The following is a 24937-nucleotide window of genomic DNA, read 5'->3' as shown; positions in this document are numbered from 1 at the left end:
TATATTACATGTCAAATCTCAAGCTTAAATAAAATTTCATTTAAGAAGCTACAGCTGGCCCCTTAAGTCTAGTGCTTCTCTTGTATATTCCACATCAATCTACATTTTCCACATCACAGCACTTCTAAAAACACATTACAATTTCATGTGAATGTCTACTTCCTTAATTAACTGTAAGTTTTGTGTAAATGTAGACCACATCTATTTTTTTCACTATTGCATCCTCAGTGCCTAGCAAAGTACCTTGAAAATGTAGATGTTTAAGGTTTATTTTGAGGGCGAAAGGTAGAGGGAGAGGGGAAGGTAGCACGGAAAAGAAGAAATTGTGAGTAATGCAGGGAAAAACTGGTTTATGCCTTGAGGAGGATCAAGGAAGATTTCAAAGAGGAAGCTTTTTGAGATATACTAATATTAAGTGATTCTTTCATTTTTTTTCTTTTTCTCTCAAGAATTTAAATTTGTCTAGTAGATCCTCTGTGTATATATATATTTGTGCATGTGTGTAATTGAATAGTGTCATTATGGCAGTTTTGTCCCCTTATACTGAAGTGATCTCTTATGTGGGATTCTAATCTCATCCCAAGTAGAAATATCACTATAAAACAATATATAACAAAATACATAGAATAATCAATAGAAAATTATGAAAAAACAAAAATATTTCCTTAATAAAATCCTATTGTGTAATTAGCTAACCTAATATGGTTTCTAAATGCATTATTAAGTAGGCCAAGGATAAAGTGATCTGAATTTATCTCCAAAAAGGCATAACTAAAATGCATTTGAATAATAGTTTGGCATGATATGTATACATGCTAATAAAAATGAAAATAAAAACAATAATTTATAAATATACAGCACTGTGAAGAAAAAGGAAACTACAGAAACTTACACAACTACTTGAAAAAATACTCCAATGTGAGGCACAAATACTTAATTTTTTCCATTCCCTGAAAAAGACCCCTTGAAACAAGCTAATTCTTCTCATTTTGTGTTTTCAATCAACTTTCTGATTGCTAGTTTGATTTCCTTCCACTTTTAAAAAGTTTTAGAAAAACCCGGCTACTGCCTCATTCCAGGTTACTGAGTTAATGTGTTAGAAAAACCCATCCTAGAATAGCACACCTTAAAATTCTGAAAAACTAACCAACATATTAAATATAGGGAGGAAGAGGAAAAGTAACAGGACTCCTCCAAACCTGAAGAAGAAAAAGGGGGATAGAAAGTATGAATCCAGTGATTTAGCACTGTCCCAGGAATTAGTTCTAGGGAATCGGCCAACCCATGGTAGACTAATGCCTGTACTTTACCAAGCCGCTCAAAGTGAGAGTGGGAGGGGGGCAGGAGACAAAGTCTAAAGCCCAAGCAAGCTGAGAGGATAGATCAAAGGCTCCTGCTAAAATCTTACCCCTTCAGTGGGGAAAAAAAAAAGTTTAATGTGTTGTACAGAGGGAGAAAGTAAGGATGTCTACCTAGGTCTTAGTTCTAACTGGAGTAGAGTAACATGAATAAATCCTGCCCTGAGTTCCTAACCACAATTCTGTCCTCACATGGATTTGGAGCCCAAATTACACAATATCTGTGCCCCCCAGGTTCTAAGCCAAAAATGTAGCATAAAGTGATCCTGGGTTTGCAGTACCAGAGGCAGACATAAATGCTTAGCAGAAGCATATATAAGTCTTCTGTGGGAAAAAAACAAAACAAAACAAAACTTTAAACTCAGGCCTCCAAGAGTACCAACAGATAAAGCTCTAAGAAACATAAATTCAAAATTAGAAATTACTGAACATGAAAGACAAGCTATATCAAGAATTAGTAGAAACAAAAAAGAAAAAAAACTTCACATATTAGAATGATCTGCACAGAATGTAAAATACGTATCATCAATATAATGAATAAACTAAGGTTATCAAATATAACTAAAGAACAAAAGGACTACCAAAACTGACCAAATGTGAAAATGAACTAGATAACACTTCTAGAAATGGAAAACATAGTATTTTAAATGAATACGTTTAACAACAGATAAGAGACAGGTGGGAAAAAATAATATTGAACTTGATGGTAGGTTTTTTTTTTTAAGTACATAATGTAATTCAAAGAAGCAAGAGATTGTAAAAGACAGGACAGAGTAAGAAGATTCAACATATCTCCAATTAGAGTTCTAGAAGAAAATGGTAGAGGTAGGTAACTGTCAATGGTCAACTCTCGAGAATGGGTGAGATACTGATTCTTAATTCTAGAAATACCAAGCAAGGTAAGTGAAAATAATACATCCTGGACATACCACAGTGAAACTACAGAACACCTAAGATAAAGAGAATATCTTAAAACTTTAATGTCTCAAGAGAAAATACTAATTATCTAAAAATAATTATTAGATCAACTGCTAACTTCTCCACAAAAACAATAAAGCCAGAAGAAAGTATATCATCTTCATGTGTCAAGAGAAAATAATTGGTAACTTAGCATTCTATATCCAGCCAAACTATCTTCTAAGAATGAGAGCAAAATAAAGCCATTTTCAGACAGACAAAAAATGAATGGTTATTACAGAGGCTTCCTGAAAGAACTTCTGTAGAATTTAATTCAGAAATAAGATCTGAGATGCAAGAAGTAATGGTGAATAAAGAGAATGAGTAAGATAAGGCTAAATCTAAACAACTATTCAAAAATATAAGAATAATGCCAACTTTTTGCACTAATTTGATTTCCCAGATACTCTGATACAAGACAGTGGACACTGTAGACACTGAGATGGACTATTAGAGGGAGTAAAAATATATAATCTCCACCAAAAACAATTATTCTCCTGAAGGAAGTGGCTGTAGAAGGCCTGGATTCCAGTGACAGTTTAGCTTTCAGTGTCTATATAACTTTGGGAAGATCACTTATCTCTGAAATATCTGAATAGTCATATATCCTGTAAATAAAGAAAATATTAAAAACTTAGTAGGGTTATTAGGAAAGTTAAATAAGATAAATATATAACAAATGAGGTTAAAAAGTATTTTATTAACCTATAAAGTAATGAGAAGCATTAGCATTATTATTGCTTCTAAGAGGCAATTAGAAACCTATTTTATAAAATAACCTTAATGATGTTAACATTTTTAAATTACCTATAATACATATGTATGTGTAAATAGATAATCTCTTTTACATTATTCCAAGAAAAAAAAGATATGTTAAATAGAATTAATATTTTTCATACACTGAATAAGGAGACACTGAATCCTTGAATAAAACTAGAAAAAGTTAAACAATTTTTTCTAAAGAAAGATAAACATTTTTAGCCTAGAAAATTAATCAATTTTTCCAAATCCAAGGTTGATATAATTACTTACTTGTAATTAGTAAGACAATATGAGAACTGTCAAAAGGAATGAATGGTTCTCATAAATTTAAAGTGGGGTACCAAGAACTATTTAATGATAATCACAGTATTATCACAAATAGCATGGAATTTAAATGTGTCAAATCTATGTACTTTTCATTTCCAAATACAAGTCAACCCCATAATTACAGATTGTCACCTTCTCTCCAGAGTCAGTGCCTACTGCCCTCATTCAAGTTAGTACCATTCTGTTCATTTCAGCACTCTCCACCAAATCCACAATCCAGAACTAGCCAAATATTGAACAATTGTATTCTCATGAAATAATATTTAGTCTGAAATAGTCAACAAGCAAGTAGAATGTATACAAAGAAATAACATTAAAATAGGTGAACCCAAATCTTCTCAACCCCCAAGATTTTGGTCCTGTTCTTTTTTATGGATCAAATTTCTTCACTTTCTTCAATTAATCATTTAAAATACATATAATTTCCAAAATAGACATTTATGCATTGATAATATAGTAACACTTCAGGATTTAGCCAGTAACCAGATATGAAGCACTCACATTTCATGACCTTTCAGGAAAACAAAACAAAATAAAACATAAAACTCTGAACATAAGCAGTGATAAAAAGAGCTGAATGAGAAGAACTGAAATGATGTATATCTTAATGTCAATAGCTGATTTGTGAATTGCTGATGAAAGAAAAAGAAATTCTCTTACTGATTGAAATGTCCAATAAAGTCAATCCTCAGAAGCCCTAAAGCTAGAAAAATTAGAAAAGTGCTAGGAAAACAATAGAGAAGAGGAAATTCATGTTGTTAAGTCTTGGATTTTAGCTTCCTCTTGGTTTTTGGCCATATCTATGACTTCTGTGGAGGCTCAATAATGCATTAAAGAGATCTTAGAAATATTTTATCCAGAATTTCTGGGTGTCTTAAAATGGTTTTTAGGGTTGTGTATTCCACCAAAGGGCCAAATGGCAGATAGAAAAGCAATCTGAAGAGGTCAAAGATTGACTACACTGGTTCCCCCTTCCAAATTTAACATGCTAAACAGAGCCCTCCTATGCTTGGAAAAAAGAATGACCAAATAAAGGAAGACCAACTCTTCATTAGAGAAAATAAGTAGGAGATGACAAGAGATAAAGTAAGACTGTGACGATGACCAGTAGAGAAAATAGCACAGGCCCCTGGAGAAATGAAAACTATGAGAAGCAAGACCCAATAACTATAGTGAGAAGTAACTACCTCAATGAGTTGTTACTGAGTCAAGGTCACCTCAATGGAGATAAAGCAAGAAAAGCCAACTAGAATGACATTTAGCTCAGCAGCAATAATCCCCCTGGCACTCTGGCAAGTACCAATTAGCCCTGTGGGTATCTCTTAGGATAAAAGATAAAAACTTAAAAGGTAAAACCATCCCAGCCTTGTAAACAAATACATGATGCCTGAACAAGTTGGGAGGCAAGAGTTCTTTTGTATCCCGCATTACTAGACTCTATCTAGAGTATTCAACTGTGGGCAGTAAACTTTTATAGGAACATTGACAAATTGGAGTGTGCCCAGAGAAGAGAGTCCAGAATGATAAAAGACCTAGAAAAACATCATGTGAAGAACAGCTAAAGGTTAGACTGAGGGAAAACAATCTGAAAATTTTAAGACTGTGGGGAAAATGGCATAAGAAAAATACAGAAAATCTTCAAATAATTCAGAAATAACATACCTCCTATTCAAAAGAAGACCTCTCCTCCAATTCAACTAGGGACATCTAGCCTCTGTCTTTACTATCCTCTTATTCACTTCCATCTCAGAGGAAAAAAATCCATTCTTCTCATTAAAGCTAATCCTTCATTTGTGCTCTTTATTCTATCACTTTCTGTTTCTTTAATTTTACTCGTGAAGTATCTTCACCATTTCTCCTACATCTTCAATTTGTCTCTTTACTGACCCTTCCAATCTCCATAAAAAGACACATCTTTTCACTCTCCAGCAAGAAGACAGTAACCAAAGAATCTTCCTGTGAACCTATGACTTCAAGTTTCTATCCCATAGCTAGCTCCCTTTCCTTTACTCCATACTTTATAAAGGGTCATCTTCCCTTTTGCAGGTACAATTTTTGTCTATTTTGTAACTCCTCTGTCCTCTGGCACACAGTAGGCAATGCCTGGCCCATAGCAGGCACTCCATAAAAGAACGGTAAATGAACAGATTATATGTAATTATATGTATTATCCTGGAATTCTTCTTGTAACTGCTTCTTTACAGAACTCTTTTTCCAGAAACTCCTTGAGTATTTTTACTCTTGTTCCTATTTTCTTTTCCTTGTAAACCCATCTGCTTCCCTGTCTTCATCTCTCTCTTTTCTGAGGCTACCACCACTTAAGTGGCACATCCTAAAAGAGACCTCCCCAAGTCTTTACTCCCACTCCTCTACAAAGTTTTCTCTACAGCCCTTAATGAAATTTATGATTTTTTTTGTTAATGTGTTTATTTTCTGTCTTGCCTACTAGTCTTCCAGCTCCACGAAAGAAGTAAACAAATTTTCTTGCCCTTGTAGCACAGGGCCTGGTAGCCTGAGAAGGTTGGTGGGAACATGGTATCCTTACAGGGAGCTGGTTATTTAAAGAGAAGGAAAAGGAGTTGCTGGGCTGATGAGAGAGACAGGTCAGGGAACATCTGAGCGGACATCTGAAGAAGTAGGGGAGGAAATCATGTGGGTCATTAAGGCAAAGGCCCCGAGGCAGGAACATACACAGCGTGCCCCAGCAAGAGCGATGAGCCCACTGTGGTTCAAGCTCGGTGATAAATGGTAGAGAGCAGCAAGAAGTGGCTTCAAAGAAACACTAAAACCAGGTCAAATAAGACCCTGCCAGCCACTGTAAGAAGTCTGGCTTTTGCTCTGAGATGGAAAAACCACTGGAGGTTTTGGTTTTTCAGCAGAAAAAAGGTATGACCTGATTTAGATTAATGGGATCACATCTGGCTCCTTTTTGAAAACAGACTGAAGAAAGTCTGTTATGGAATGACTGTCCCCCCAAAATTTATATGTTGAAGACCTAATCCCTGATGTGACTGTATTTGAAGATAGGGTCTTAAGGTCAAATGAAGTCATAAGGGTGTGAACCTAATCTGATGGGATTGGTGTCCTTAAAAGAGGAGGAGGAGACCCCACACACTCCCTCTCCCTCTCTCTCTCCCCCTATCATTCTGTTTGTGCACAGAAGAAAGCCCACATGAAGATGGAGCAAGAAGGCAGCAATGTACAAGCCAGGAAGAGAGCTCTCACCAGAAACAGAATAGGCCAGAACCTTGATATTTGACTTTCTAATCCCCAGAACTATGAGAAAATAAATTTCTGTTGTTTAAGCCACATAAGGAGACTAATACAGATGCAAAGGAAGAGCCACAGCAACCAGTTAGGAGACACAATTTGTGTAATGGTGGTCATAGTGCAGGGAATGTGAAAAATGGTGAAATTCTGGTTTGAGCACAAAGCCAAAAGGAGTTGCTAAGAAACTAAATGTAAAATGTGAAAGAAATCCTGAAGTTTGGAGGCCAAACGACTAGAAGGATAGTGATGCCATTTGCTGAAATGGGAAGACGGAAGATGGGAACATTTGGGGAGAAGGGGTTATGGAAGCTAAATGCTCCATCTTGGAAATGTTGAGTCTGGATGCCCATGAGCCATGGGGTGAGAGAGCTGGGGTGGCTTTCAGAGAAAATGGAAAGAAGAAATGGGATACAGTGAGTAGAAACTAGTCTTTCTAAATATGTTGCTATGGAGGGGAGCAGAAAAAGGTGATGACAGCTAGAGGAAAATATGAGCTCAAGAAAGGTTTTTAAAATGATGGAAAATATTACATCTCTGTATCCTTAAAGGAATGATACAGTTGAGAGGGGAAAACTTATGGGCATGCTCTATTTCCTAGAAATCTTCTAGTTTAAGTGTTCACAGTAGCCTAAACATTAAAGGGAGAGCGGGTATTTGTCTGAGCAATGTATTCAAAATAAAAAGAGGAGACAGGACCCAGTGCACAAAAAGAGAGAGGAGTCAGCCTTACAAATAAACCTAAAAAATTCATTCCAAGAATGAGGAAGGAAAGAGGATACACATACCTTGACAAATGTGGGGGTGGAAATAAGTGATTGTTTCTGTTTTCTCAGCAAAGTAAAAGCACAGTCATGATCTCAGAGGGATAAAAGAGAGAGAAGTGCTGAAGTTTTGGGAAGAGAGGAGAAATTTTAAAATAATCAGCTAGGGAAGTAGGAGAGTGAATGGATTATGAAAATGTAATCTATCATTCAGGCACATATTTCTCCCTTGCCACTATAAACACTTTGAAAGCAAAAACTGTACCTTACTCAACTTCGCATCTTTACAGCTCTTAGCAGGGCAACTTGTACTCTTGATTATTAATTTTCTATAATTTTACTTTCATTCCTTTAATATTCACATAAAATCCAATTGGCTTACTGGTATGCTAGCACTTTAACTCTTCATGTTTTAATAAGAGAAATACATAAGAAACACAGTTAAAGCACTAGCATAATACAACACCATCACTACCTCATTACCCAAAATCAGGTTTGAAATCCATAGAAATTGTTGCTAATTTCAGGACGGTCTTGCCAACTAAATCTTACTTTCTTAATATCTCAAAATAACATATTTTCTTTATTAGGAAATCTTTTAAGACTAAAGGGTTTGTAAGCAAATATAAGATGAAATTTAGTCAAATGGGAATTAAGTTATTTTGTTCACCAGTGCAAATGTGTGCTATAATTCAAAAGGACTCAGAGAGAAATGAAGCAGAAAACAAAACTTCTATAGAAAATATGACCATAAATGCTACATCTTAAAACATTTGCAATTATAAGGAGAAGACAAGATTCTCCAAAGCCATCTCTAAATGTTATCGAATTATTCATTAATACTCTGAATGTAATTAAAGTCTAAAAGTGTATTACTGTAATTTACCAAATGGTATTACTTTTATTACTGCTAATTCCCAACTGGTTAACTAGAGCAATTTAATGAATATTAAAGCCACTGAAACAATGTACGGTTACTATCTGGTATTATTCACTTTCAGCCTGTGAGAATATCAACAAATACCTACTTCAAATTTGATATTAAAAAATTTTATAGTACATCTGATGGGAAAACTTGGTGACAGTTAATTTGAATAACATAATTAAATATTCACACAAAAAAGGAAATTAGACCAAGGAAAATGTTTTCTATGAACAAAAAAATAATAACAAAAGCAAAACATCACCTAACACTAACTATATCTAATAGAACACTCAACTCATTAAAAGACATTTTAGAAATATGTTGTCAGCTCTATTTTCTATAAATCTTCAAGTTTAAGTGTTCACAGTGGCCTAAACATACAGCGTCCCTTTCACCTGATACATGAGTAACAAACTCAAATGCTGTCAGGGGCCAAGTAGAAAATTTAAAGGAATGAATCTGGCAATGATGTAAGATGACAGAGAGAGGTTGGGACCTTGGAAGGCATACACCCCATCTAAAAGCATTCAAATTCAATATTTTAAAACACTCTTTTAGGCAAATAATGGATATCTGCATGCCAAGTTACACCTAAAACTTTATGGTCCTCTTAGACTTTCAATATCCTCTTCAAATGTCACTCTATCAGTCTTCCTAAATCCTCCTTCTTAAAAATCTCTCCCTCTCCCCCTCTCCCTTTTCCCCTCTCCCTCTCAGAATCATACCAGGGCCATGCAAACAAGCCCAGGGTGGCCTGCTGGACCATGAAAGACACCCAGCCATTCCCTGAGGCAGAGCCCCTTACCTGACGTGCAGCTGACCCCAGACACAGAGAGAACCCAGCCAGTAGAGAAGAACCACTGAGGTAAACTCAGACTAAGCAACAATCCCAGAATTAAAAGCTAGATAAACAGGCAATGTGTTAAGCCTTTAAGTACTGGGATAGTTTGTTACACACAAAAGTTTACTAACACACAAGAGAAAAGGTCACAATGCGGCAGGAACCAAAAGGGTCTCTGGAAGATGAGAATGCTGTGGAGACCTGGGAGCCAAAAAACATTCATAAAAGGAGAAAATGGTAAAAAAAATAAAATAAAATAAAAAAGCTAATCTTGAAGTTGGAGCTAAATGGAGACCTAACAAAAGCAGGTTGTCCTTTCCTTGTGGAGAAACAAAACCTGTCCAAATGTTACCCATCCTTCAAAGTTCAACTCAAATCATACCTCTCCAATAAAATTTTTCTGATTGTCTGTAGGCATAATAATCTTTCCTTCTTAATCATGTATAGACAGTATAGTACATTATTGTGGAAGGAGACCTGGACTTGAATCAGTTAAGTCTAAATTCATATTCTGAACTCATCAGGTATGTATCTTTAGGCAAGATTCTTAATTCTGTCAATCTGATCCCTCATCTCTTTACTGGAAATTAATAGCTCTCAATCCCACTAGACAGCTATGGGAACTGGATTCTAAGTGTGTCAACTTATTAAACACAAAGTACATGCTCAAAATGTTAAAGTGAATTTTGTTTCATTCATTCATTCACATATTCATTCAATTTTGACTAGGTTCCTGGTGTGTATCAGGCTGTGTCTAGACACTGGAAAAAAGGAAACAATTACCATTAATATCACACACAACTACCCCCTAGTAATAACTTTTTTCATGTGTATAGCCCTCAAATTACATTGAGGTTAGAGGTTATGCCTCGTATTTCTTCATATTTCCCAAAAGTGTGTGTGGCACAGTACCTTGAATTTAGTAGTTATAAAAATAATTGTAAACGATTTTACTTATGAACAAAGGTAAGACTTCTACATATAACTTTTACAAAACCTCAAAGTTAAGCAAGAGCATCATTGCTTTTAAAGCACAGCTAAAGGGAGACTCACTTGACAGCTCACATCCATTCCGGCTTCCAACAGCACCTCAACGACCGCTTTGTGCCCATTGCGTGCAGCGAGGTGTAGCGGCGTGTGCTTCCGGGTGTTGCAGCTCATTAAGTTAGGGTGTGCACCGACGATCATTTTGACCACTCTAAGCCGTCCATAGAGGGCAGCCAGGTCCAAAGGTGTTTCTAGCTTGCTGTTCCTGATGGTAGGATCAGTGAGCTCTTCTAGGAGAACAGCAACTACTTCTGAGTGTCCATACTGAGCTGCGCAGTGCAGGGCAGTTTCATTTTCATTGTTCTGTTGACACAAAGATACAAAATGCAAGTTTTCAGAAACTCATCTAGTTATCAAAAGCCAAACACAGTAATTAAAAACCTGAGATGCTTTGAAAAATATGTTTAAATTTATCTATTTTAATAAGTATGTCTAATAGAATTTTATATTTGATAGAAGTATTCGTCATTAATTGCATCAAAAATATCACATTTTATTTTTATTACTTCAATAGGAAAAAAATCAAACTTTTCCCTACATTATGTTTTCCAGTTCCCAGAAGTGGTAAATGATTTAGCCATGTTACTCAGTGGCCCTGCTGGGCCCAGATGGTCAATATTATCTGCACTGTGTATTATGCCTCTATGATATTTGTTCATGAGAGAGATTAATAACAATGATCTTTTTCACAAACCAGCTTTCCAAAAGACAGCTGAGATGGTAAATTCTTGATAATGAAAAATTTACAGAAAGGTTTCCCAAATAAAGCTTCACTTTATTTTTCATATAAGCACAAGTCATTGCATCTCTTGCTTGGAGAATGTAGACGTACTGGCCCTAAGATTAAATGGTATCTTTGTGAAATACAATTATGGATTGAGAGGCTGACTTAGACCCATTCCCAGATAAGTTACAAGGAATATCATCAAACTACTACATGCACAGCTTTTAAGCATTTCAGTTGAAAATCAATGCAATTTTCCTAGAAATTTAGCAGGATAAAAAAAAAAGTTAAAATGGAGATAACTGAACCTGGATGCAAAGTAAATGGACTTTCAGGCCATCTGGGCAGATGGCATAGGTAGATGGGGTATGACTATGAGAGCATACCGAAGCATCATTCAAGAGAAATGTGAAAAAGAAGTTTTAGTAACAAATATGCAATTATCCAGAATGAGGGTTCTAGAGAGAAGGGGGAGCTCCCATCATCAGAGTCATCTCTGTAGCTGGCAATTTGTGCACAGTTTCAGGCCATACACGCTTATTAATTTAATCCTCATTAGGAGATAGATACTATTATTTTCATTATTGCCACTTTACTGATGAAAAAACTGAAGCACTGAGTTGGAAAACTGGCCTTCAATTATGCAGCCATTTAATGTTGGGGCCAGGATTTTAACTTAGAAGCCTAGACCCAAAGCCAATACTCCTAATATCATCTTCTACTATTAGTAGTAGTATATAGTACTACTATATAAGTACTACCATTTGTTGAGTCCCTAAAAACTTTACATACATTCTCTCACTTAACTCTTACAAAAGATCCAAGTTGGTATTATCATGTCTGTTTCATGGATGAGAAAATGAAAATACAAAAAAGGTTAGATTACATGCCCAGGCAGAATCAGGATCTTCTGGAAACCTGTTATCTGTCAGAAACCAAAATCCATTCATGCTCTTTCCACTATACCACACTGCCGGACATGTGTTGTTATATTATCAAAGAACAGGAAATCGGTGACCTGAAAGCATAATTTATATAGATTTTGCTCAAAAGTACATTGACTGAGTTGGAAATGGAAGTAGCTGCTTAGACAGCTGTCTGAACAGAACAAAAGCACACGGAGAGTTCAAAGCCAAACAAATCTTAATATTCCAGAAAGTAACTCAGCCTCGCATAGCTGAAGAAGGCAGATAAGTAAGTTGAAGGAGAGAGCTGAGAGTACAACGGAAGATTTGAAACTGTGTAAGGAAGAGTAATAAGAAAACAGTAAAAATTTTATTTTTTAATGAGCACTAGGAGACTTCTTACTACTTTACCTCAATTAAAGTATCAGAAGAAACCATTTGAAGGTCAAATCAGGAGGAAAAACCTACTCCTTGGAGACAGTCACTAGAAACTTAAGATCTGACAGATAGAACCCAGCTGGAGGTACTGTTTCTTCCATCATTTTGCGGGGAGTCATGTTTAGTTTGTATGTGTTACTATCATCTACTTCCTCATAGAGACTGACCACATGCAGGTTTACACTCCTGATTTTCTTACCTGGCTAAGTAGTATAAGCCTGAAAAGAAAATTAATACTGTTAGTCTCTACCAGGAAAGTAAGACAGAGAAATACATCTCCAGACCAAACTAAACTTCCCCCTGGTTGGAAAGAGATTCAATCTCATTTTTTCAAAATACAGCACCTCTTTGAGAAAAAGAAAAGCCAATTATGAAATAATGATTCCTCAAAGACCTCTCTACTTTTGCAGAAGCCTGAGCCAAGGAAATAATAAATAACAAAATTGAAACTTTTTCTATTAACGCCAACTGGGATTGTTCAGAGCTCAAGAAAAATTATTTCAGTAATTCCAGACTTACTCAGGAGAAAATGTTCACAGAGTTTACCCATGATCAACACATACTTCTGAGATAGAGCAGGGAAATGTGTCAAGGGTCATGCTATTGTAAAATCTACTTAGCCTGTGAAAAAGGCCCACTGTATTCGTTAACTTAATCTGTATGCTGTTCTTCCTCTTCTTCCAGCCGCTTAATCAGTTAAGTAACTTTGTAACCAGGACAAGAGAGAGGCCTCCAAAGTGTAAATGAACCTACATGGGTAAAGAATGCAGAGATCCGATCAACACAGTCACCTAAACAATCCTGTTCTTAAGACAAAACTTCAAAGGAATTATGAATCACCTGTATACATCATGCCTTATGCCGACTCCTACCCAAAAGGCCCTGTACAACACCAAACCCTAAACCCTTAAGGGTGCCTCCTCTCTGAGGTCACTCGCATGCCTGTCTGTCCAAGGGTGTACTGTCTTATATCAGACAAACTTTCCTGTTGTATAAGCTGATTGCACTTGTCTGAACTCCTTTCCATGATAAAGACAACTCCCCAGCTGAACATCCAGTGACAAATGTTTTTGTCATTTTGCTATTTCATTCAGTTTTCTAGTCTTAACACAATCCTTTTCTCTCTCGCTGTTTTATTTCACACCAGTGGGGAAGTGGAAGTTCACAGAACATAATCTCACTCCATCCAGTGCTCTGCAGCTCCCCCAAATCCTGGGGTGGTAGGGACTTAGTTGCCATGCCATGCAGATTCAAGCAGACACTGGACACCAGGTGACCTCAGCTTTAGGAGCTGGCAAGGGATTTGCCTGCACACGTGCTGACATTCATTTCTACTCTTGCTTTAATGAATTTCTTCCTTACCTACAATTGTCCAAACTGGTTGAGAATTCTTTCTCAATCAGAGTCAAGAATCCTCCCCTGTCTGGACTAAGGTTTCACCTAGTGCACTGGAAGAGACCTCCCCAGACACAGCTGCCCAGCAACACCTGGACTGTCACGTCAGTGAAGACCACAACCCTGGTACCTTTATAAAAGGCATGTTTGTGTTCATGTGTCCATAACTCTTAAAAAAAATTAATCTCAAATAGACTGTGAAGAAGCACTGACTAGTAATGCTAGTATGTCTACAATGGACATTCTAAAATGGTTTTGAATTCCTTCTTTTTTTTACCAAAGGGTTGTTCACTGAAAAATCAGGACACTTAAGACAATAGGTAGCAGAATGAAACTGGCTAACAAAAGCTATTTACCAAAAGTTCTTGCTTCAAAGCAAAACTAATGTAAACTAACACTAGCTGGGTGTGAGTTTTGGTGAATGGCAAAGGGATATACTTAAGCGATAAGGCTCCTCTAGCTTTTTTGCCCTAATATTAAAATAAAGGGCAAAAAGAGGAAGAGAAGATAAAAGGGGAAAAAATGATTATACAAAGAAATATAAATTGAAAACATATATAATATCAGAAGAAAGGGAGGATATGGCAATTATAAAAACTATAATCTAGGCAAGGTCCACTTTGTTTTCAAAATTATGTTACCCTAATTCTTGGGTAGAATAGAATGGTGATTCAGGTTGAAGTTCTAACACACACTTACTAGCAACAGTAAATCACTTGACCTCTATGAACCTATCTTTTTTGTAAAATTAGAATATTACATCCCAGAAACCTTTGAATAGCGCTTTTAAATCAGAAGAGGCAACATATAGGAAAATGCATTGTAAACTTTAAATATCAAAATGCAAGACAGGATTATTTTTAAAGAAAGCTGTATTAGAAACCAAAGATAACTTTCAGAAACCAGAATGAAGTCCTGACTATAATGCATAATTTTAACATTATAACACAGCACATTACTGGTTAAAGTTTGGCCTTTGGATCAGGAAAACCTGGGTCTAAATACTGGCTGCATTTCTTAGTAGATGTGATTTCATGGGAAAGGTACTTAATCTCCACTAGGTGGCTTATCCATTGATGGGACCAAGGGCAGGCTGCCCCAAGATGTGCCATTGTGACATGCGGATTATTTCAGAGTTGAGAACAATCAAGGCCCAAAAGACTGAAAGAAACTCTGACCTCCCACCCACCCAACTGCACAAAAGGAATATAGATAGAGGGCATGCCACAGGAAGAGAGCCATCCCCTTAGGCAGCTATATTAGAATATAAACTAGGTGTGGTGGACCTGGAGGGATATGGCTAAATCCATTTAAATTCCTCTTAGTGCCCCTTCACTGTTACTGTGTGGTCCAGCGACTATTTTTACCAAACATTTACTCTTTGTATTCCTGTGTGTTGCTAACCTTTTCCTTTGAAGTCTCAGACCCATCTCCTTCTCCTTGGTTCAGGATGATTTATATGTCCCATTCTCCCTAACTGTCTGTAGGGAAAATGGAAGTCACATGGCCAGGATTCTCACCTGATCCTAATATCACCCACTGTGTGTGTGCGATGATATAAAACAGCCTACTGCACAGGCACGTGCTTGCATACCTGCCAGCAATAAGCCATTACTGCTGGTATTGCTATAAAAAGAGCTCCCCCATGCAAAGAGCAGATCCTCGTGAAGTGAGCAAGAGAACAGGAGAGAGTAGAGCAGAGGCTGAAGGTGAAGACAGAGCCTGGGGCAGAGGCTGAGCTGAGGCAGAGATGAGGCAGACGGGAATCTAGCACTTGACCTACCACTGTGAGAATAAAGCTTGGTTCAAGCTCCTTTTTATCCCCAAACATTCTGTTGTCATTTTTCAGTCTCACCACATCCAGAGTGAAATTTATCCAGGGCTGAAATCCTCAGATGAGACACTGTCTTTGGAACCCATGCCTATGGCTCCCCCCTACGTACATAATTAAACTTTTTCTTTGTTCTCCTGTTAATCTGTCTTTGACAGTTTGATTACTAGACTAGCTAGAAGAACCTCACGGGCTACAGGAAATTTCTTCCTCCCCCAACACCATATATAAAGTAGGAACAATAATCAATAACTACCTTATCAGGCTGCAGTAGAGCTTAGTAAAATAATTTAGAGGAAGTACTTTGCAAATTTCTAGTATATGTAGGACTCCTTAAGTAACAGGATCAATGATGAAAACACCAATGTGCTATCGTGGAGGACTCTCGAATTAGAAAGACCTAAGTCCAAGTCCCAGTTTTTGTCACTCACTGATGTGTGGCTTTAGATAAATTATTTACCTTTATGAATGATACTGATTTCTCATCTATAAAATGGGAGTGATAGTATCACTTTGGAAATTGTGAGAATTAAATAATATTGCAGGTGAAAGCATTTAGCATGGTACCTGGTTATCTTATGTCTTAATATATGTTAATTACCATTTCATTCCTCCTCTCTATTGCTTAAATACATAAAGGTTTATAATTAACTTCTGTTCCATTCAAAGGAGAGAAAAAAGAAATAACACTAAATAAAAAGTGTTACTTATGAAGACAGAATTCCCATATCAGAAACATTTAGGAGAAAAGACATTGAAAGAGAGAAGTGTATCAGCACTAAAGGAATATATACATAACAAACACAGATAGCATGGTATTACAAAAATCTCAAGAAATTTTCAATTGGTTTCCAATAGAAACCACAACATGAAGACAAAAGTGAAAAAAGAATTCTGAATTCTGATCTCCTTAAAATGATTTTTTAAATATTTTAATTAATGTGTTCAACATAACAGAAAAATGTCTCTCTTTAAAACGTACCATTACGTTTATTATATGTCACTTAAAATCTTCAACTTTCGAATTTAAATTAATTCTAGCTATGTTTTCTTATTTTCATGTCTTTAAAAAATATTTTGTTTGTAAAAGCTAACATCCTCTTGTTTAACCTTGCATTGTTTTTCCATCTTAACTATTTCAGATTTACTTTAGAGTATTCAGACAGTTTTAAGAATAACCACCAGATGGCTCATCTCACAAATGATCTTTTAACTTTTGGATTTCTGAAAAGAGAATAGCATTCTCATAAATTTCTTTTTGGCATGATATGCTGATAAAGTAGCCATGTCTTTCATTTTTTTAAAGACTGAATTTATATGTTTATTTTCATATAAATATTCTGCACTTTGTAGCCTGCAAACATAGGAACTTCTATTTTGATAAATATTAACAAGACACTTCCAATTAATAAAACATTTTTCATGCTTCTTTCTACAACTGCATCTTGTTGGAAAAAATGTATTTTTCTTCCCTTTGCTGTTGATAGCTAGTGCTAGTGTTATTTTTTATTCTTTAGTATGAATTTCAATGGAAGGCCTACCAAGTCTGTACCCATTTGAACAATATGGTAACTGTACTTTATTAGACGTGTTTGCCCTACAGTAACCTATTTGCATTGATATTGGGCAACTGCCAAATTGCAGCTTCAGGCCTTGGTTGTAATTCAATTGCTTGACTGCCTGCTGGTTTTCAAAAATAGTTTTACAAAATGGGAACAGTAGGGGGCATACAGAGCTCAAGATGTTTGTTATCATCCTACATTAGGGAACCTTATTTTCTTTCTGGAATCTATGGTCTTATTTATTTACAATACTGAGAATGGCATTCTTTTTCCAATATGTCCATTATGTGCAATATCGTTATTATGTACTTGCAATATTTGACTTTATCTGTCAATATCATACTGCCTCTGTGTTTCATCAACTTTATTCTGGACATATATACACAAATATACATACAGGAAATCTTTAAATTAATATGTGACTAGCAACTGTACATAATGTATTTTGCATTTTGATACACAAAATTGTACTTAACTGGGAAAATGCTATGTAAATGTAAAGCAGTATGCAAATACTAGCTGTCATCATTTCAGCATTTAAAATTTTATGAGGAAATGGTCTAATTCGCATTACAAATGTGAAGTCTGTTCTATCTTTAAGTATCCAATAACTATAAAATAGATGCTTATATAAAGCAGGCAGAAATATTACAATTACTTCCTTTCTGGGGAATTTTTTTATTAATATCTTTACAAATGCCCAACTTAACTATCTATGCACAAATACCAAAGAATTTTTCAAATCTCTCCTTTAGGAAATTCAGCAGTGGAAAGGTCTTTGGCAGGGTAGAGACAGAAATAATCAATGTTTCAATGTGGCTTTGCCTTTGCAAAACTCTAGAACAATTATATTAATAAACATTTGACAAGTGCACCTGTTCATTGACTCTGGAATGTGATGGTCCGTGATGAATAAGAATCTTCACAATCTCCACATCTCCCTTCCAGGCAGCCAGGTGAATAGGAAAATAACCTTTGTTGTCTGCTACATTTGTTGATGCCTCATATTGAAGTAGTTTGAGAACTATGTCCCTAAGAAGGAAAAACAAAACAAAACAACACACACAACAGAAGAGAAAACATGCTGAACAACGCAGATTTTATTAAACAGAAAATTATGAAAGTATATGAGATGCTGGGTGGCAGTTTAGAGTAATCATTCAAAGTACTGAGACATAAAATCAGGTTTAAGAGTCTGTGTATTCAGTATTTGGCTATTATACTTACCCGGAAAACCATCATCACCACACATATACACACAGAGCATTGATTAACCAATGAAACTACTTAATAGAATTCATTTGGGTAAAATTTATGTAATTTCATTAACTGAATGAAATAACTAAAATATTTTTAAAAGATACCTCTTCCCATTTCTTTTCAAAAAAGAAGTTCTTCCCAGATAGTCCATACCTGAAATTTAATCTGAAGGAAAAGCTGAGGTGCAAACTCCTTGTTTACAAAAAATCCCCTTTTTTTTTGTAAACATGTTTGCCATACTACCAGGAGACATTTAGGGAGTTTATTCATCATTCCTATAGGGACCTGGAATAAGGAATTGAAGATGCATCTAAAAAAGAAGGCAGACACCACAGTAAGGAAGGAACCCAGATAACCTTGCTGCAGTGAAAGTCCAAGGTTGAAAAAAAAACAGTTTAATAACTTTTCAGCCACGGCACACAACATACTTTGCATGTGTACTGTTCATACTTCTCACATCTTCCCCTTTCTCCTCCAAGCCTAAGAAATGACATCAAGAGGGATACTCGTTTATGAGACAAGTTCCACCATTGATACTATGGCAATATATATTCAACATATCCTACCTAATGCATTTTGTGCTCAATCTCCACCACGTTTTCAAACTAAAAATTCTGAACTACATTACACAACCTCAGGAGAAATTCATTAATAATTATTAGTATAAATTATACTGAACTTTGTTTCAAACAATCAAAAACAGCAATTCTAAACAAAAACTGTATTTTCACTTATATGCACTTAAGGAGCAAATTCTATTAATTCACTACATGAAATTCCTAGACAGAGAGATGTACCAGTACATACATACATATACACAATTACAATATATTCTAAAGTTGTTTCTCATAGCACAAAAAGGGCTAAATTTAAATATTTCATGAAGTCAGGCTCTAAATGCTAGTAACATAAGAAAAGTTGGAGGAAGTTTGACTAGAAGTTAGAACACTAATAGCCTACCAAAAAAAAGACATGATACAACACCAAATTACAGCAAATGATGAAATACAATGGCCAGAAATGTGGCCTAAACTTGTGAAGAGGAGCAGAATACACCACTCCAAGATAGGCCTCTCTGGCATAATGATTATTTGAGGTTGAATACTTTTAAGAAACAGTGGACAGAGGAAAAGAAACAGCAGACATAGGAAAAGCTCCAAAAACTGAGAAGTTATCCTTTTGTAAAAGATGTTTACAAGGGAAATCTCATTTGTAAGTGTGTCTGCCTCTCAGAATCAGAAAGAGAAGCATTCTAAATCTCTGGAACTCTTATTAATGGAGAAGGCAACAACTTTAAATCAGCATCTTTACCCTTGTTTACTGTGCTTCTCCTGATAACTTCCCATACTAGGTTTCCACCCAACCTCCCCAACCCCGCAACATCTTCTGTCTTAGCTGGAAATGATATTTAAGGTGATATCTTGGGCCATTTCTGGGAGTTCCTGTTTTCCTGAGACTCTCTCATGTATATAGGACATACGCATGTTATTAAATTTGCTTGTTTTTCTCCTATTAATCTTTTTATTACAAGAAGGTCTCATGTATACAGGACATACACATGTTATTAAATTTGTTTGTTTTTCTCCTATTAATCTTTTTATTACAAGAAGACCTCTAGGTTAGGTCTTAATACCTAACCTAGAAGGGTGGAAGGAAAATTACTTGGAACACTGGACTTAGGTGATAAATGTATGAAATCATGATGAAAAAAACAAGACTAAGTTGTAGAAATTTCCAAAGAGTGGCAAGTTCCAAGGAGTCCTAAATTTTCTAATGATAAGATTTCAGAGAAAGTAGGAATAAATCTCATTTTAATATTCTTTTTAAAAAACAGTATTACGTTATAAGATCTGAATTTATAAGATTTGGATTTGAGTCCAGCTATGCAAACTATCTAACGATGTGACCCTAGAGAAATTTAGTCTCATTTTATTCAATTCTGTAAGGAACATTGTAATAATAGTAATGCCTACTGGTCAAGACTGGTATGAGCTTTAAATGAAATTACAGAAAGGAAACCCATCAATAATAGTAAAGCACTACACAAATATGAATTCTTGCTCCCAAGTAAGAAAAAAAAACCTTAGAAGTGAAAATGCTTCCAGCAAATCATCTTTGCAAAATAGAATCTGAAAATCAGAAGGACATTTAAAGGCTGTCCAGTTCCTATACTTATCACTTCCCTGCCACACAAGAGTAAATAATATAGGGCCTCCCCTTCTAAGATAAGTATCTACAATGAGGTAGAAAAAGATTCAACCCATATGAATAACAAAAGTAGCTAAAAATCAGAAGATCTGGTTTGAAGTCCAATTCTCTACTACTTACTAACTTGGTTACCTTGGGCAAATCAAATAACTTCTCTTTCAGATACTGCTGTAATAGAATTTACGGACTATATCTTGCTGCCAATCTCAAAGGGTTGTAGTGGGAATTGGATCAGAAACAGATATAACTGCAAAGTTGTATACAATCAAACACTATTCTCAAGGCAGTCTGCTGCAATGTTGAGCAATCCCAGTGATTTTTTTTTAATTTAATTATGTCAGCATTTAAATAAAAGGTAAAATAATATCAAAGGAATCACAGTTAAATACCTGGATTTAAAAATAGAATTTATCCTACCACAAATTAGCCTTCTCCAAATTCATACATCAGAGAAAGAAAATTAATTGAATGGTTTTAATTTTATTTTTCAATGCCTCAGCAAATAAAAAAATATTCTGAAACTTCTAAAAGAATTTCCTTTCAAAGGGTAAAGAGGAAAGTTTAATGGGGTCATTAATCTTATTTTCTTTTTCTCTCACTCAAACCATTCAGAATTTCATCTGTACTTTGGCTCAATTTTTGTTGACATTTTCTAATTAATGATAAGTGTCAATTTTTGTTGACATTTTCTAATTAATGAAAAGTGTTAATAAGAAAAACCACAGGCCCAAAATGGAGTCACTTCTGCTAGGCCAAGTCACCCAACAGGGACTTAATACCTAACCTAATTTCTATTTTAACCTCCCCCATAAATACAGTTTGAACAGGTCAGGAATTTTCTGACCAGCACCAGTGAGGTCATCTGTCACAAGCGCCCTCTCCTTCCCCCAAGAAGATGAAGTCATCTGCATGATAAGACCCCCTGCTCTTCTCCCTCAGGGAAGGTGACCTTGCCTGAAACAATCCCTTCTCTTCTTTGCTGATTCCTCCTTGCCCCACCCTGCTTCCTAGGAAGACCTTCCATTTTGCAAGACTCCTCAGAGCATCTCTCTGCTGCCAGAGGGGATGCTGCATGATTCACAAGTTAATAAAGCCAATTAGATTTCAAATGTACTTTGTTGAATTCTATTTTTTAACACAGGTTTAGTAAAACCTTATAGGGAACAATAAGATTATTATTAAAAAAGAAAGGATGAAAAAAGAGAAAGAAAGGAAAGAAGAAAAGAGAAAGGGAGGGAAAGAGGAAAAGAAGAAAGAAAAGAACGGAGGGAGGGAGGGAAGGAGTGAGTGAAAGCGAGGAAGGCGGGGAGGAAGGACGTCATGCCAGCTGGCCGGCTAACTGCTATTCAGAAGAGAGTCAAGAGAATCAAATCTCTAGTGGAAATATAAATACATGAGAAAAACAATGAAACCTCCACATTAAAAAAAAAAGAAATAGTTCTCTAGCCTATTAAAATTATTTATAATCATTGCTAGTGGGTTTTGTTCACTGACCATGATTTTATCTATCATTTGAAGGTAGTAATTGTCTAAACTGCAATTACAAATGACCCTAGAAATCACCAAGAGAGTACATTTTCTACAGTGTCCTGATTTGACTAAGTGGAGATGAATTGTTCATTATGAAATAACGTATTCCAGGTATAAAATGCTGCTGCATTTGTGGATTAACCAGTGTTGATAAGCAAGAGCTCCCTATAAACATAGACAATAAGAGGAAGCAGGCTTAATTTGCAGTATGAAGGCTTTAGATTATATGTTGGAGGTAAAAAGAAAGCCTGTGTTCAAATCAAAAGAATAAACTACAGGACCCTATAACATTACTTCTACATCTAGATATCATCATGTTTATGGAAATAATCTAGAGCTGACGGCTACAATGATAGCACCAAACTGGAAGTAATGTTTCTATGCTGACTGCTAAGGTCTGCCTGAGAAGAAAAAAACATAATAACTGGTCATTACCTATGCTAAGTGAGAATAGGAAAGGCAAAGGAAAAAATGTTCTTCTCTGGCTGAGGTATAGTCTATGACATTTGTTTCCCTTTCATGTATCTTTTTTAAAGTCAATATTAAAATCAGCATTCCAAATGAACACACTACTTGATGATAACAGAAGGCAGCCCAGAAATACAAAATGTGACAGAAAAGCCAACAAGACTTTAGGAAGCTAAGGTGCATATAGCCACAAAGTGGAGATAATGTAGCATATTGGCAAAGCATTCAATTGGAACTACAGACTCTAGACACAGCCCCAACTATAAGTGGCCACTCAGTCACTTATCCAGAATGGCCTTCTTTCTCCACCTATAAAATGAGCAAAGTGCAGGGGACACAGTAGAAAACATGATCTTTAATTTTAAAAGTCCATGGGTAATTTAAATACATTGAAATAAAAAAATATTTCACTATAGATGAAAATTCAAACTTCAGAAATGCAGGATCATAGTACATCAAACTAAGTCACAAATAATACTGTGGGGTAATGGCAAGATTTCCAGAATCTCCCACCTGGCCTTAGTCCATTTACATATTGATGGGTATTTAAGCTGCAGCTTCCTGAATACTACAGTGGGTCTGGGGCAAGGGCGGGAAAGAAAATGGCCATTCTCTCCTCCCCTCCATTCCTGGTATGTAGTTGGACTAGTGTCTGCCAGTCACCAAGGACACGCCCACAGAGTTCCTCCCATTAGGGGTGGGAAGTAGAGAGTGCAGGGTGGTTGCAGAGAAACAGAGTGAGGAGCGGGTTTTGCTAGTGGGCACCAGGGAAAAAGAACTTGGGGAGAGTGTGAGACATGGTCAGGGGGGACGGACAGAGCTGGGCCCGGCTAGCAAATTCGAGCAAGTGGTGAGCAATAAAAATGGTATTTTCCTTGCCTTATTTCAGTTTCACTGAATTCATAGAGGAATTTGTTACTGAGAGTGGAACTCCCTTCCACCTAAAGTTACACTTGTAGTCACCAAGATCAGGTGAACCTGGTAACTGTCCTTATGGGTGCAATGTTTCAGCGGGCTGCCCCTGTAGATGGTGGGGAAACACCTTTGGATGCCCCCACACCCCTACCCCCGGAGACTCTGCTATGAGTGCTGAGGATTCACCTAGGGACCCCCATGTGGATGGAGAAGATTCACCCAAGGATCCTGCTGTGGATGGAGATTCACACAGAGATACACCAGTGGTGATCTGGCCTTGGGTAAGGTGCCTCCTAGAGGGGGCCCCTCCCCAAAATTGGGGAAGGGTAGGGACACAAGGAAGTGGAGTTGGCCCTCCACAAAATATAGGACTCCAAAGGGGAACTGAGTAGCCATGGGGCCACAGGAAATATGGGGTGGTTGCTTCTCACAGCATTGGAAAGGGTTATCAAGGAGAGAGACACACTTCAGCATCAATTAGCAGGACAGGGAGATGAGCTGTGGGACGCTCTGGAAAGGGAACGAAAGCTATTGAAAACCAAGGTCGTGCTGCTGCGAGACATGCTAATGGTGTGGAGGGGGCAGCAGAAAAATGTGAGCTGCAAGAGGCCATCGGGAAGGTGAAGGAAGAGGTGGTGCCTTCAGCTCCAGATATGACAGAGGAGACATCAGGGGAGGAAAAGCCAGGGGAGGATGAGGGGGTGGGGCTGAGGGCAGAACTGCTACCGCAGCCACTGCCTGAGACACCAGCTCCTCACAACCAAAAGCCTACTGAGTTGTAGTTAAGAAAATTACGATGCAACAACCATGGGCTCCTCAGGGAGAGGAGCAGCCCCCTCCCCAGGTTGGGGAGCACTCCATGCTCTGCCCCTGTACCCAAGGCAAGCAGGTGGACTTGAGCATCCAGTTTTGGCAGAAGCTCTTGGAGCCTCTGCCCACGTGGTATTTGCATCCTTGGGACTTAGGAGTAGAGGGCATTATTTTGTCTGGGCCAGAAATGGATAAACTGGCCTCCCTGACAACTTACCCCTCTCTCTGGCAGAGGTTGCAAAATGCCCATCACAACCCAGGGAATCACGTGCTTCTGGATTGGCTGACAGCAGCCATCAGGGCAGTTTGGCCTAATCAGAGTGATCTACCATATTTCCCCGCAAGCTTGCAAACATATGCAGAGCTCCAGCAGGTGTTACAGGTGTTGGGCCTGAAAAGTATCATCTATGATATGGGCCCCCAGGGCCCTGTTGAGGAGTTATTCACCATGGGGATGAGAAACCTGGTGCTCCATACAGCTCCCCCATTCCTCTTTGGGTTCCCTCGTGACTGTTCTTGCCCCCATGTAGGACAACCAATAAGTGAGGTTACTCATACTATAGCAGATCTAGAGTAGGGTGAAACAATAAGAGTACAGAAAATGTGTTCTACTATTAAAATAAGTTCACAGGGCCCCGTGAAC

General features: G+C 36.9%; 1 protein-coding gene across 5 annotated transcripts in view; it reads right to left on the bottom strand.

Moving 5' to 3' along the window:
- The window catches only part of ANKS1B (ankyrin repeat and sterile alpha motif domain containing 1B), a 1001987-nt gene that overhangs the window by 809040 nt on the left and 168010 nt on the right, over positions 1-24937 (bottom strand). For all 5 annotated transcript variants that reach the window (XM_036891074.2, XM_036891080.2, XM_057486481.1 and 2 more), the window contains exons 3-4: positions 17979-18135; positions 10255-10551 (exon numbers count right to left, since the gene is read on the bottom strand). In XM_036891074.2, coding sequence (XP_036746969.2) covers positions 10255-10551; positions 17979-18135 — 454 coding nt within the window. The remainder of the gene's footprint in view (positions 1-10254; positions 10552-17978; positions 18136-24937) is intronic.

The sequence above is a fragment of the Manis pentadactyla genome, chromosome 10 (genome assembly GCF_030020395.1).
Source record: "Manis pentadactyla isolate mManPen7 chromosome 10, mManPen7.hap1, whole genome shotgun sequence".
NCBI classification, from domain to species: domain Eukaryota; kingdom Metazoa; phylum Chordata; class Mammalia; order Pholidota; family Manidae; genus Manis; species Manis pentadactyla.
This window is presented reverse-complemented; position numbering and strand designations above follow the sequence as displayed.